This window comes from Cercospora beticola, chromosome 2 (assembly GCF_033473495.1).
Source record: "Cercospora beticola chromosome 2, complete sequence".
In the NCBI taxonomy this organism is placed as follows: domain Eukaryota; kingdom Fungi; phylum Ascomycota; class Dothideomycetes; order Mycosphaerellales; family Mycosphaerellaceae; genus Cercospora; species Cercospora beticola.
In genome coordinates this window covers 501,693-514,380 of record NC_088936.1, presented here as the reverse complement: position 1 = coordinate 514,380, position 12,688 = coordinate 501,693, and the positions used below count along the sequence as shown (strand labels likewise).

Below are 12,688 nucleotides of genomic sequence, written 5' to 3'. Positions count from 1 at the left end.
CCGATGTCGCCAATGGCACGGTTGGGGTATGATGAGCATGCTCCTCTTTTCCTCCCACTTCGTCGCTAGTGGTATGATAGTGCTGTGGACTGTGGCTTGCCCTATGAAGATTTGGAGTGCGCCGTGGTCGGTCGTGCCGTGCCGACAGTGGTGCCTCTGCAGAACCTTGTTGCCGATCAGCCGTGGAGGGAGGCAGGTCAACGCGAGTGGATTTTGTGTCGATGTGATTCGGAAGGTATCGTACTGGTTGAAAAGGTGGTGGGGCGATGGACAAGTGATTTCTTTGCAGGAAAATTGGAGCAGAGAAGTGGTAGTGTCGCTTCCGAGAAGAGCGTTGGGGTCGTGATTGCTGTGTGAAGTGATTGATGAATCATCATCGTTACAGGGGTGCGTTACGATGGTCTTGGCGTCGATAACTCTAGCGCGAAGGTGCACGAAAATCTATCCTCGCTGAGCGAACATCATCAACACGACCACGTCCAAGTCACGTTCCCTGTCATCCTCATGGCATTGCAACCACCGAGCACGCAACATCAGACAGCCCAAATACGAGGTCTCTCGCGTGGAAGACAGCCGTCACCATGAACAACCCATGTACCTGGACTCCAAGACAGCGGTCGTGAGACTAGGGTGCAGCAATCAAATGGGCAATGCAATCCAACACGCGTCGAGAGCACAGGGACGAGTTGCGGACCTCATACATTGCATGATCATCACGAGGTGGTGCCCCGAGTGAGGCCACCTCGTTGTTGCAAGACGAATACAGACATTGGATCACTACGGACATTCATCAGACCTATCTCCGGAGACAAGACCTGATAATCCCGATCTCTGCTCGGCCTGTGTGCGCCACCGACATCCGACGAGATCTGCTCAGGCTTTCTCAAACTGCTCAAGTAGATCATCAACACCGGACGGGCTCTCATTTTCGGCCGGTGGACGATTGCCTGGGACCGCCTTTTCGAGGTCGTCATCGCGAGGTACCGCTTTCGCGGCTATGCCACAGAGTTGCCCAAGCGCAGCGACAAATACTCTGCGAACCAACTGATTTCGCACCAAGTCCGATCAACAGAAATGGCCATTCTAGGGCTATCATGGTTGGTGAAACATCTTTCTCATCACTTCATTATCGATGAGCGGTGTGAACGCGAAACTTTATTCGCTGTGCATCTGCGATGATACTTGCAATCGGCGTAATGCAACTGGTGGTATTAGGAACTATCTAGATTCCGACCGCTTCGGCAAGAATGTTCAAGTGGGCTGTGCTCATCTCCACGAAACACATGATGCAATGCAATGCAGAAGTGAAGCACAATACAGCTAAACGCCAGGCGGTGGCGGAATACTCTGAGGGTTTCTGAAGGTGTTTCGAGGATCATAGATTCCTTTGATCTGGATCAGTCTGGGAACATTGCCTCCCCAATACGCGGTAAGAGGATCCTGCAAAAAGGGATCCACGTAGCCGGGATAGGCACTCTCGTCGATACCAGGCCGCAGCTGTCGACAGAGTTGATTGAGACCGATTAGGAATTGACGGGACACAGGGCTCACTGGACCAAGAGGATTGACAACATAGCCTTGTTGGAAATGGATTGCATCGCGGTGCCAATATGCTGTTGCCGATTGTGGGATCTCTTCAATACGGCCTCCGTTGAGATCCCAAACGATGAACCAGATCAGAGTTCCCTTGTCGGCAGACTCCAGATACTGGAATAGCTGATCAACGGCGGCATCAGAGAGCAAAGTCTGTCTTGTGTATTTCAAATCGGTCGAGTAGAAGTGCGCAGGGATGGAGCCACCGATATCGTATATCAGATCCGAAAGGCTGTGTATGAGTCCCGTCACGACACGGCTGGTCACCGTGATGCCAAGATGCTCCTGGCCAAAGGGTATAAGATCCAAATTCAGTTGGTTGAAAGCAGCATCATCACCAAAGAACGTTCCCGCGAAGATCATAACGCCCTCTAGCAGCGTCAACGTTGCAGCAAAGTATCTCGAGAGTCCAGGATCGGCGATCAGGACTTGCCACTTCTTGAATGTATCTGCCAGGTCCGCGATTCTGCCAACAGTGATATTGTACTGAAATTGCGTGACAGCGCTGGGTGGCGGTGAGGTTTGCATTTGGATCTCTGTCATGATGCAGAAAGACCACGCCGCGCCTCGGACTGCGAAGAAGAGGTCTGGATGCTCATACTCGGATGCGGTGACGATACTTCCATCGGCGAGAACGCATTGAACTGACACAACCTGGTCTGATGCCAATCCGAGAAGTCGTGATAGAGGGCCCAATCCTCCAATTGCAATATGGCCACCAGTACCAATGTCACCCACCACGCCGTAAGCCATGACCCTGTCAATGGCCGCAAGCTGAACATCCAGGTCGGCCAGTTTGTTACCCGGTCCAAAAGTGACAGTTTGGTCTGCCGGATTATAGCTGAAATCGTTCATGTGCTGTAGATCCAAGGCCAGTGCACCATTCTGTCCGCCATAGCCTGTCACGGGCATCAGCTTGCCGTTACCAGAAACTACACCACAATCCTCACTCACCAAAATTCAGATAATTATGCCCTCCAGACTTGCCCTGCACCGCAATCCCATATTCCGACGCACAAACGACCAGCTTCGACACATCGATTGCATTCCTGGGATACGCAATCGCCGCGGGAGTCCAAGGCCAATCCAAATTATACGGATGATTATTCGTGAGCTCCTCCAAGATATCCTGCGGAAACGCATACAGCGCCGAGTTGTTGTCCAGAGCGCTCGCAATACACTGCTGAAAGGGTCCTTGCGGTGGAATCAGGCCAGCAGCATCGCCCACAACACCTCCTACACTCTGGCCCACATTGTCGAGTATGCCAGGCACCTCCCCAACAGCGTGCCCTAGAGAATCCGTGACCGAGTCGATAGCATTACTGAGCCCTAGCCCCAGGTCGCTCATCCTGCAAGTGGCGGTAAAGACCGTGTTCTAAATCCGAAAACGAATGTATGTTGAGCTCGATGTCACTGCAAGGAGAACGTTTCGTATTCCTCGCGCGCGCGCATTCGACCATGTTGCCCACAGCACGTTGCGCCCAACATCACACTATCCTCCCCGCCCCCTCCATGCATCCCGCGAGACTTCATTTCCCAGCCCGCTTGCTTCTCATTGCGCGGAAATTTCGGGCGGCAGCGGCCCTTTTGCAGAGCCTCTTGACTCTACGAGCGCCGAGACGTCGTGTCTCAAACGAGTAAGAGGGGGGTGTCAAATGATAATCCCCAGCAAGGGTTAACCTGGTTATTGGTTGTGTTGACGCGAGTTTGTGATCTGGAGAAGAACGCTAGTGAACGAAACACGCCAAACCTAGTCGTTCGGCTCTTGTGTGATCACGAATTTACTGATCACGAATCTGATCAGATCATTGCAGGGGCGCACGAGAGATTCCGAATTTGGATCGCGTTTCTAAAAATCGAACACCTGATGTTTGTTTGTTGCCGACGTGTTGAAGAAGATATCGCGAGAACGTGGCGGCCGGATTGATGCTCCGGTTGAGATGGAACCTGGCCATTGCGCTGTACCCAAACTGAAGCTAGCTTGAGTTCGGACACCAGGCCCGAGATACTGAGATCGCAGGGGTGGTTGTACTGATAGCTCATGGATTTGAGCTGTCCTCAAGGCGTGAATTCCGGGTCGAGAACCGCATGTCGTACTGCACTGCTACTTGCGTCCTGATCACGAAGAGACCCTAAGTCAGAGGGGTCCTTAAACCTGGTATTGAGTTTCCTGCGACTCATGACTGGCATTCTTCGAGAATAACCTCCGCCACTGGTCAAGCAGAAAGCTTTGAGTCTGTTTTCCTCAACTCTCCCCACGCTCGTTCGGACCTGAGCGAGGCTGGGCAAGGTGCTCCTGTCAAGTTCGGCGATGATGACCAATTTTCCCAGTCGACATGCTGGCTGATGACAGCTTAGGGCATTGAGGATGCGGCCGTCTGTTACGCACGCAAGCTGATCAACGACTCCATACACACGTGAAGTTGACTTGCCAGGTGTACGCAGATGTTCTTGTGATTACACTATCAGAAGCGTCTCGACTGTGAGTCCACAGCTGTCTCGGTGCCCGCAATGGCAAGCACTGCGAAAGACTTTACTTTACCGCCAGTGCGGTTCGTTTGTGCTGCATGTCAACATTCGCACGTAAACCGAGGCCTTGTTCCAGCATAGCAGATATGTGATGCGAAGCAAAGCTGTCACACGTAGTCCTCGGTTTTCCCCGGTCACCGCAATCCGTTAAGAGTGCTGACGTCCAAAAGAAGTTGCAACACGACGTGCACCCTGCATCGGTTGCGGTTTTCGGCAGACTGTGATGGGCTTGTTGAAAGTCTTTTCGCCCATGTCCAGTGCATCCCGTGCCATGGTACCGTTCTGCTGGGACGTAGATGTAGCTGTGTACTGGACGGTAGAGCTGACAAATGGCTGGTCCCTTGACAATGGTGTTGGGGTCTGTACCTGAGAGAACGCGGCCGCGTTGTGCAGAGACGTTGTTGGCAAGGAAGATCTGAAAGCTTCACGAACAGTTGAAGATTGCAGAGAGGGCAGTGACTAAGGGCTACGGCGTTAAGGCGTTTGAGAAAGGTCCGAGCCCGCGCAGAACACGGGTTACGAAAGCATTTGCTGGGGCTTCAAACACTATCTCTGTCACCGGTCACTTCGTCAGCACCCGCTGTTCTGGTTTCGACGCGGTCGTATCACTCCCTCCGTGGCCACTTTGATGCATCCGATTCGGTGACTGGGGTGTGCAAAGCACGAAAGAGGAAGCAGGCAGTTGGTCTTACCTTTTCGTGGAATCTTCTATTCACGGATCAGAGGGTCAACATGGTCGTCGTGCAGCTGTAAATGTAGGCGCCGAATCTCTGCAGAGCCAAGGCTTCAAACCCTGCTTGAAGGCATAAGAGAAGAAAGCACAGAGGGCAGAGAGGTGATGCGTTCCTCGCTGTGGCAAGATTTGGCGAGCAGAACAACTGTCATCCCAGATCGTGATTATGTCGATATTGACTGGCGATGAGCTCAGTACCTGAAAGTTATCTGCAGTGGTGCTATCCTCGCCGGTAAAGTGAGTGCGAATCCGGACGACTACACTTTCGTCGTGTGCGAGGATTATAGTTCATGTTGAGCTTGAACAGGTGAGGCGGGTGGCATGTCCTACGATGGCTGCCATCAAGCTGCTCGCTCAGGTTTCCGCCCAATAGTCACATAGAATTTCTTATGCATTCCCTTCTGAACTACGAGCATCTGCTTCAGCTCAGCTTGTAGCTGTGCAACCTCGTTGGGATCTGCAGCTTCGCCCATCGCCCTTTCTAACATATGGTACAGAGCATCGGGCAACTCTCTCGCAGAGTAATCTGCCATTGCTCGCATCTCCGGCGTCGCTTGTGCTTGTGCACCGAAGGGCAAGAATATTCGAACGTCTGAACATCCACAAAACCAGCATCGTTCATCCAATCTTTGACCTTCGATCCACATTTAAGATCCATGCCCTTCTGTTTACAAATCTCTTCATGCTTGTTATGCCATTTCCAGTTTTGACTGATGACGTTTTCATGTCCGTCATACCAGACGAAGTTAAGATCCTGAATTTCTGCCCAGCCGCCAGACTTGAGCAAGGAGAACTCCTTTTTGATAAACTCCGGCCAGTTGATCATACCACAGACGAGCAGCCTCAAGAAGATGTAGTCGAAGAGCTCCGATGATTGAGATAGATGGCGTCCGCCAGTAGTAGGTGTCCACAGTGAAGGTTGTTCCGAGCAGAAATCGCCCTTGAAGAATCGAGTGTTCGCTCTGAGTACACGACTTGCTGGAACCTGCGAGAGATCGAGACCAATGCACTCAGCTTCTGGATATGAGGACGATATGAGATCTGTTACCACGCCAGTACCACAGCCAACATCGAGGATGCGCACATCTTTGCCGGCGACATTGACAGGTGCATAGAGAATCTTCCCATGCATCATGGCTGATAAATGTTCTGCTTGCCTATCCAAGCGTTGGTGCTCCGCAGAGTCATTAGGTAATGCGTATTGCGCATTCTCGTAGTGGTGGTAGGTCGGTTGTCGTTGCCGGTCGTCTATCGAATTAGTGGCCTCCTGGTCGTTGCTGGATGTCATCGCCATGTTTGAGCGCGCAAGCAGGAGTTGCTTGTTGAAGTTCCAAATGCTCGTCAGTATCACGCGATGCTGCAAGGTCAACGAATGTGTAGACGGGCGCGGCTGATGAAGTATTTGTTGCACAGCTGGTTGCTCAGCACAGCGAGCGGAGGAGACCTTCCCGTGAATCTGGACATAATCAGCGGGAGGCCTTGTGAGAAGGATTCGATGCTTTGTGGTTAGTAAAAAATCAGCCGCAGGAGCTGAATGAAGAGCGGAACTTTATGCTTCATGATGGCAAATCGTTGCCTAGCATATCATTTGACAGATTGCGCTGATTTTGACACCATCCTGATGGAAGTTTGCGAGAGGCTGCCTTTCAGCCAACCACAATTTTCTTCTCTGCTCCGCATGTAGAATCTGCAAATATCTTGTGAATACTCTGACAGCCGAGCAGATGTAGAATGAGCGTCGCCAGTCCCATGTCGCTGGTGGTCGCCGACATACTTCACTGTGTTGAACGAACGATAAGTAGGAATGAAAACTGCTGTGTGCACCACGCCGCGTGCGTGCATAAGCAAAGGATCGGCAGTGCTGCAGCATAAGCTCATCAGACTACGCAGTCAAGCTTCCATGTGCTCACGACTCAACGCTTGAGGGGATTCGTGGGAGCTTGACCAAAGCTTTGTTCCTCGGCAGCGGCGTTCCGGAGGATGGTAGGGCCAGTATCGAAAGCGATAAGTCGCTTCAGACTGTCGTTGTGATGGAAAGCCCGTGCGCCCGCGATTCTGCTATGGTTGCTGTACACGTTCAGGTCTTGCGAATAGATGGGAAGGTGGCGTAAGCCGGCCTTGACAGTACATCTGGTCTAGCCTTGGCTGAAGTGACATTGAGACCATTTCGTATCGGCTTCTCGCAAGACTGCTTCAGCGGTCATGGCTCCCATCGCAACATTGTAAGTCTGTACAATACTGTGAGCTTCACGCATGCTTCATGAATGATCTGATGACGCTCCGCGCGTGGTCTGGAACAACGTGGTATCCGGGCAGTCCATTTTGTGGGAGACACTTACCTCTGGGGGAGGCTCATAGGAACCACGCCAAGTGCCTTCGTAGATGTACTTGATCTCAAGAAAGATCTCGAGCGCCGATCGTTCAATGCGAGCAGCATCCAACAGCTCCTCGATAGCACATCGAAATGTGGTCGTGCCGCTGAAGCCTTTTCTACACTCTACATCAAGTGCGGAGCCTCTATGGTCCCATGGTGGTCGCGTCAATTCGATGTTCAGCAGGATGTGCAGTGTCCTCAGACCCGAAAGCTGTGATAGTAATGATGGCATCCCCGCTTTGGTCGTATAGATCACCGATGGATATTTCTGTCGGCCGATAGGAATCTCAAAGTCCAGGGTCAGAAGCACTTTACGAACCGGGTGAGGTAGCGCGGGCATAAAAGGAGGAGGTAGAGCTAGTCTGCCGCATTCTGTGCGCTGAAATTCCACATCAATGTGCAGTATAGATTGTTCGAGTATCGCTTGTACGGACAAAGGCATCAGCACATCGGTCGCCGGGGATTCGCCCAGTAGCCTGCGCGCGGCAGCATTTATTGAAGCCTCGTCCTGAAGATACACATGATTCATGGTATCGAGAACCATATATTCCAGGATCTGCAGCACGAGCTCCTTTGGCAACTTCTCGGCCATGATCAGGACCAGTGGTCGATCACGATGCCAGCGGCGTATCTCGCGGATGCACTGCAAGCGGCGTCTTGGAATGTCGCATTCGTGTTCTGGGTAGTAGTGTTTCAATGGGGTCCTACACCCTTGACGCTGGAGGGAACGAAGTGCAGACTCCTCCAGATGTGGATTTTGTTCAATCTTCCATGCCGAGCGCTGAACCACAGGCTCCCATTTCGGACGTATTGATAGCTCCGCAGGAGAGAGCATGGAATAGTAGTGAGTCTCGTTACCAGTTCTTGGGTTGACCCACGGCCAGCACCGCTTATCCGCTGCCAGCGGATCGCTCTCTGAGGCATGTCGCCGGCGATGCCTGCTACTTGACATGCCTTCTGACGTCTCGAACTCAAGTTTCCCTTTGATAGGAGTAAGAAGATGATAGTCTGCCAGTTGTCTAAAGAGCCTCACTGAGGCTGATGTTGCCGCCTTCGCGTGATCACGGGATTTGCGGTGTTTGTATGCTTGAGGCTCTGGAGCCAGTCACTCGTGGTTGACGCGCCGACACATAGACTGCCAACAGTCTAAGCAGGACACTTGCAATACAGGCAAATGATGTTGTTGGATCAATCAGCAGCTGTGAAGTTGTGCAGGCAACGAAGGAGGTTGATAGAGGTTGACTGAGACCCACGGAAGTCGCGGGACGCAAACGCCGATGCGCGGAAGTGACGACGACAAATTCCCACAGTCGCGTCTACAGAAACACCACCACGCAAACATCAGGCGCACAATGTCATCGGCCACAGAACCGCCTGAGGGCGTACAAACATACACATCAGCAGACGAAGTACCCCAAGAACTGCAGAAATACTGGCATCAGCGCAATTCGATCTTCTCCAAGTACGACGAAGGCATCTGGTTGACGGATGATGCCTGGTTCGGTGTGACACCCGAGCCAATTGCAAAGTAGCACATCTCTTCATTTGCTACGAGACCACAACTGACGAAAGTACAGAAAGATTGCTGAGCATGTGGCAACCGCGCCCAAGGAGAAGAAAGTCCTTATCGACGCGTTTGCTGGAGTCGGTGGCAATGTGATCGCGTTTGCCCTCTCCGGACGCTGGAGCCAGATCTTCGCAGTCGAAAGGGATGCGAAGACACTCGCCTGCGCAAAGCACAATGCCGAGATCTACGGAGTTGCGAAGAAGATATGGTGGATTCATGGCGACATTTTCGACGTGCTGAAGGCGCGTTTGAAAGCGTCTGCAAAGAGTGCTGTGATCTTCGCCAGCCCTCCATGGGGAGGACCTTCGTATACGGACTGGGATGTTTTCGACCTGTCTTACATGGAGCCTTACAATATGAAAGCTCTCTGGGATGCTTTCTCGATTGCGAACGAGGTCGTGCTGTACCTACCCAGGACTTCGGATGTGCAACAGCTGGCCAAATATGCCAAGGAGAATGAGAAGCTCCCTGTCACCCACTATTGCATGAGAGGTGCAAGCAAAGCGCTTTGTGTGTTCTACGGCTCTTTCGGGTTGTCTTGAGATGCGGCGTACAAATTGATGAATCGAATGGACTACGAGAATATCAGCATTCTGGACTAAGGCTATCGTCATATCATAAACTATCTCAGCGCCTTTTGGAAGCGCTGCTTCCAAAGCCCCGGGTTCTCATCTGTAGAGAAGGGCTACACGGACTATGCTGTCACTCCACAAGCTGCATTTACAACTCCACCGGGACCTTGTGCCAGGCATTTCCCAGGAGTCCACGAAAGTTCCACGTCGCATCAAAGGTCTGCGGCTGAGTGTTGTAGCCCTCGTCAACAGCCTTCACCACAAACACTGGATTCGCTTGTGGTAGCTTGTCCTTTGGCCAATCGATAGTCCACTGCGTCCAAGCCCATCTTCTGGTACCTTTGGCGTCGTCTTTACGCAAACAAGCTTGTCTCCAGGTTTGACCACCGTCTGCAGATACGTCAACACGGACTATCTTTCTTCCGCCGCCACTGAAAGCAAAGCCGTTCACGCGTAGTGGCACGTTGCCATCGTCACATCTCATGATGTCGGTGATTGCACTCTGAACGGGCATTTCTTGGATGCTTTGTGCGGCCTCCCAGTCCTCCGCCTTGAGATCAGAAGCTCGCACGTTTGGCCCGAAACACTTATAATCTCGAGCATGCCAATTGGATTGAGACTCTTCACAGCTCAGGCGAACTTTCCCGAGCCACTTCACGCTGCGCGTCGCAACGCTTCCCGGCACAATTGCTCTCAAAGGCCCCCCATGATCGCGGGGCATTTCTTCACCATTCATCTTCCAGGCCAACAGGACGTCCGAGGCAGGATTTAATGCTGTCTGAAGGGGTATGCTTTGTTCGTATGTGTCAGAGGGTGCGCAAAAGTGGATATGCTGGTCCGCGTCTGGGTCATTCGGACACGTCGCACAGGCTTTGTCCACATCGTAACCAGCGTCGATCAAGACGTCGCGGAGACGAACGCCTGTGAATTCTGCAGTACCAATGGCACCAATGTCCCACTGAAGACCAGAAGTCTTGCCGTGCTGAGATTCGTTCATGTGCGCTCGGCGATTTCCTGCGCACTGCAGAGTTGCTGTAATCGTGTGCACTCGGAATTTTGATTTGAGGTCATCGAGAGTGTACGACACCTCTTCGCCGTCGGACAGCTCGATTTTCAGCTCATGCTCACTGGCATCGATTTTCGGCACCCAGAGATGATGCCTCACAAAGAAGAGTCGCAAAGGAGTGATGAAGTCGCCAAGAAGCCTGCCAGGAGTCTCTGCATTGCAGGGTTTGGGTGTTCGCACGATCAGCTCTGGATCGCGCTCTGGGTCATCCTTGAATGGATCGTCGATACAAGCGCCCTCAGTGCCAGACCAATTGATCTTGCCTTGACTGTCCAGATCCCTTTGGTCCAGCTCACCAATGTAATAGTCGTCGAGAATCCGCTTCACTTCTGGCTTGTTGTGAATGCTGAACAGCTTCCAGTAAGGATCGATTGAGCCACCGCAAGCGCGAAGAATGACCTCTCCGCCTGGATGTGCCTCAACGAACGAGGTAATGTCGTATACAGACGTACCATGGATGACCCATTTGCTCGAAGATGATCGATCATGCTTGACCACTTCTGACAAACGAAACGTTGTGGAGTCCGCCTCTTCATCAACAATGACCTTCACATCGGTATCCTCGTCCTCAGGAACTTCGACGATATTGTCTTGGACCCATGAAACCACTGGAGCGGCCAATACAGCTACCGCAGAAGCTCCAAACAACACAGCCAGGACGCCCTCAGCATCAGACTGTCGAGCGTGCGAAGCGTTTCTCCAGTAAGAAGACTGGCGTACCCCATTCCACTGCAAAAACCTCTCCCGCCTCTTTACCAGCAAGGACGATGTATATCTCGACCCACTCTTTCGAGCCTCTCCGGGCGCAATTTGCTTGACGTGATTCGTCGACAGCGTTCTAGGGCCAGCAGGCCGTCCAATCGGGTTCTGACATGGTTTCGGGGTGTGGAGCAGTGTTTTCGGGATGCCGATGAGTTGTTTGAGACGAATTTGGCCTGATTTCGACATTTTCGTGGTTGTTCATGGCCAGTCAGCGCAACGACAGAAGGCGTGATCAGAGCTTGTACGTTTTGGGAGCGGGCAGCGGAACAGGGTGAGTGGGACTGCCGGACTACCTGACAACTGGACGCCGACCAACCGAAATCACGTGAAACGTACTTGTAGGGCGTGAAGTCGGTCAGTCGGGCTTGCTTCTTGTGATTGGAGTGCAGGTGATCAGCTTAAACCTATCGGAGCCATTTGATAGTGTAATGCCGTGGGTATGCGATATCAGTGGTTCAACGACATGCTTTGAACGACGACCCGAGACCGCTGACTGGAAGAATCGGATTGTCAATGGCAATAACGGCGCCCGAATCTGGTACAGTCGTACTCCGGCTTCTGATTGCAGACAGCACAGTGTCGCTGAACTTGGCTGCTTCAACGCTCTTACCATAGCCCTTGACGATGGCATGGCGAGTATCACGAAGTGATCAGCACTGCGGAACGCGTGTCGTGACCAGACTGCGGAGTAAGGACGGACAGCGCGGCAGCCGGATATACCACGTGAACCAAATTCGCCTTTAGCACCGTGCCCACTCCTCTTAGGATGGCTATCGTCGTTCATTGCATACACTTGGAGTCCGCCGGATGCTAATCACCAGTCATCTAGTGCACTCTTACGGGCGAGTTCGTCCAGGTTACAGCGACCAGCAACGTGAATGTCATCGGGTAGGTGCAAAGCATACACATTTCCACCATCGGGGACAGGAACACTGGTCTAGCGTACAGATGCACGACGTGAAAACCAGAGGCTGGCATTCTAATGCTGAGCCTGTCATCTCCCCACAACCAGAGACATTTCGGCAAGGACGATGCGTAGACACACCGCTAGGCTGGCCCAGTCGCAAGGGCATCCAACAACGAGAGTCAGAAGGAAAGCACAATGAGTTTTCACTCATGGCTACCAGAGTGACACCCATCTTGTGTGCCCCCATGCCACGCGAACCTGGATACTTGTGGCCTTCTTTGTAAGGTCGTTCTTGTCGCGCGGCCGTGTTGGAATTCTCGACGACGCCGAGCCATGCGCCTACCTAGCAATATGCTGCTGGCATCCAAATTCTACCACTGCCAGCGCTTACAAAGACATGCTCCGCCAGCATGCGAGCACAATAGTGATTAATAATCCGGGCACACACAGCAAGGATTGTCGTATATACAAGAGCTATACGAAGTGAGACAGGGAGTCTATGACCTCAAAAGTGCGGTGGGACGTCAAGACCGAATCGCGTTTGCCAGCGTAGGCGGCAGTGTCAGCAGCCGAACGACGATGCCA

At 52.4% G+C, this 12,688-nt stretch overlaps 5 protein-coding genes across 5 annotated transcripts; 1 reads left to right on the top strand and 4 right to left on the bottom strand.

Annotated features, from left to right (window-relative positions):
* Positions 1-1,320: 1,320 nt before the first annotated feature.
* RHO25_002356 (uncharacterized protein) lies at positions 1,321-2,941 on the bottom strand (the record flags this gene model as incomplete). The annotated part of the gene is made up of 2 exons (XM_023594794.2): positions 1,321-2,492; positions 2,548-2,941. The coding sequence occupies 2 exons, from the start codon at positions 2,939-2,941 to the stop codon at positions 1,321-1,323; spliced, it is 1,566 nt and encodes a 521-aa protein (XP_023458640.2).
* Positions 2,942-5,336: 2,395 nt separating this feature from the next.
* On the bottom strand, positions 5,337-6,149 carry RHO25_002355 (uncharacterized protein; the record flags this gene model as incomplete). Its single annotated transcript, XM_023594796.2, has 1 exon — positions 5,337-6,149. The coding sequence occupies one exon, from the start codon at positions 6,147-6,149 to the stop codon at positions 5,337-5,339; it is 813 nt and encodes a 270-aa protein (XP_023458642.1).
* Positions 6,150-6,990: 841 nt separating this feature from the next.
* On the bottom strand, positions 6,991-7,821 carry RHO25_002354 (uncharacterized protein; the record flags this gene model as incomplete). The annotated part of the gene is made up of 2 exons (XM_065602234.1): positions 6,991-7,083; positions 7,195-7,821. The coding sequence occupies 2 exons, from the start codon at positions 7,819-7,821 to the stop codon at positions 6,991-6,993; spliced, it is 720 nt and encodes a 239-aa protein (XP_065458306.1).
* Positions 7,822-8,581: 760 nt separating this feature from the next.
* Positions 8,582-9,338, top strand: RHO25_002353 (uncharacterized protein; the record flags this gene model as incomplete). Its single annotated transcript, XM_023594797.2, has 2 exons — positions 8,582-8,757; positions 8,807-9,338. The coding sequence occupies 2 exons, from the start codon at positions 8,582-8,584 to the stop codon at positions 9,336-9,338; spliced, it is 708 nt and encodes a 235-aa protein (XP_023458643.1).
* Positions 9,339-9,516: 178 nt separating this feature from the next.
* Positions 9,517-11,382, bottom strand: RHO25_002352 (uncharacterized protein; the record flags this gene model as incomplete). The annotated part of the gene is made up of 1 exon (XM_023594798.1): positions 9,517-11,382. One exon carries the CDS (start codon positions 11,380-11,382, stop codon positions 9,517-9,519), a length of 1,866 nt encoding a protein of 621 aa, XP_023458638.1.
* Positions 11,383-12,688: the final 1,306 nt, after the last annotated feature.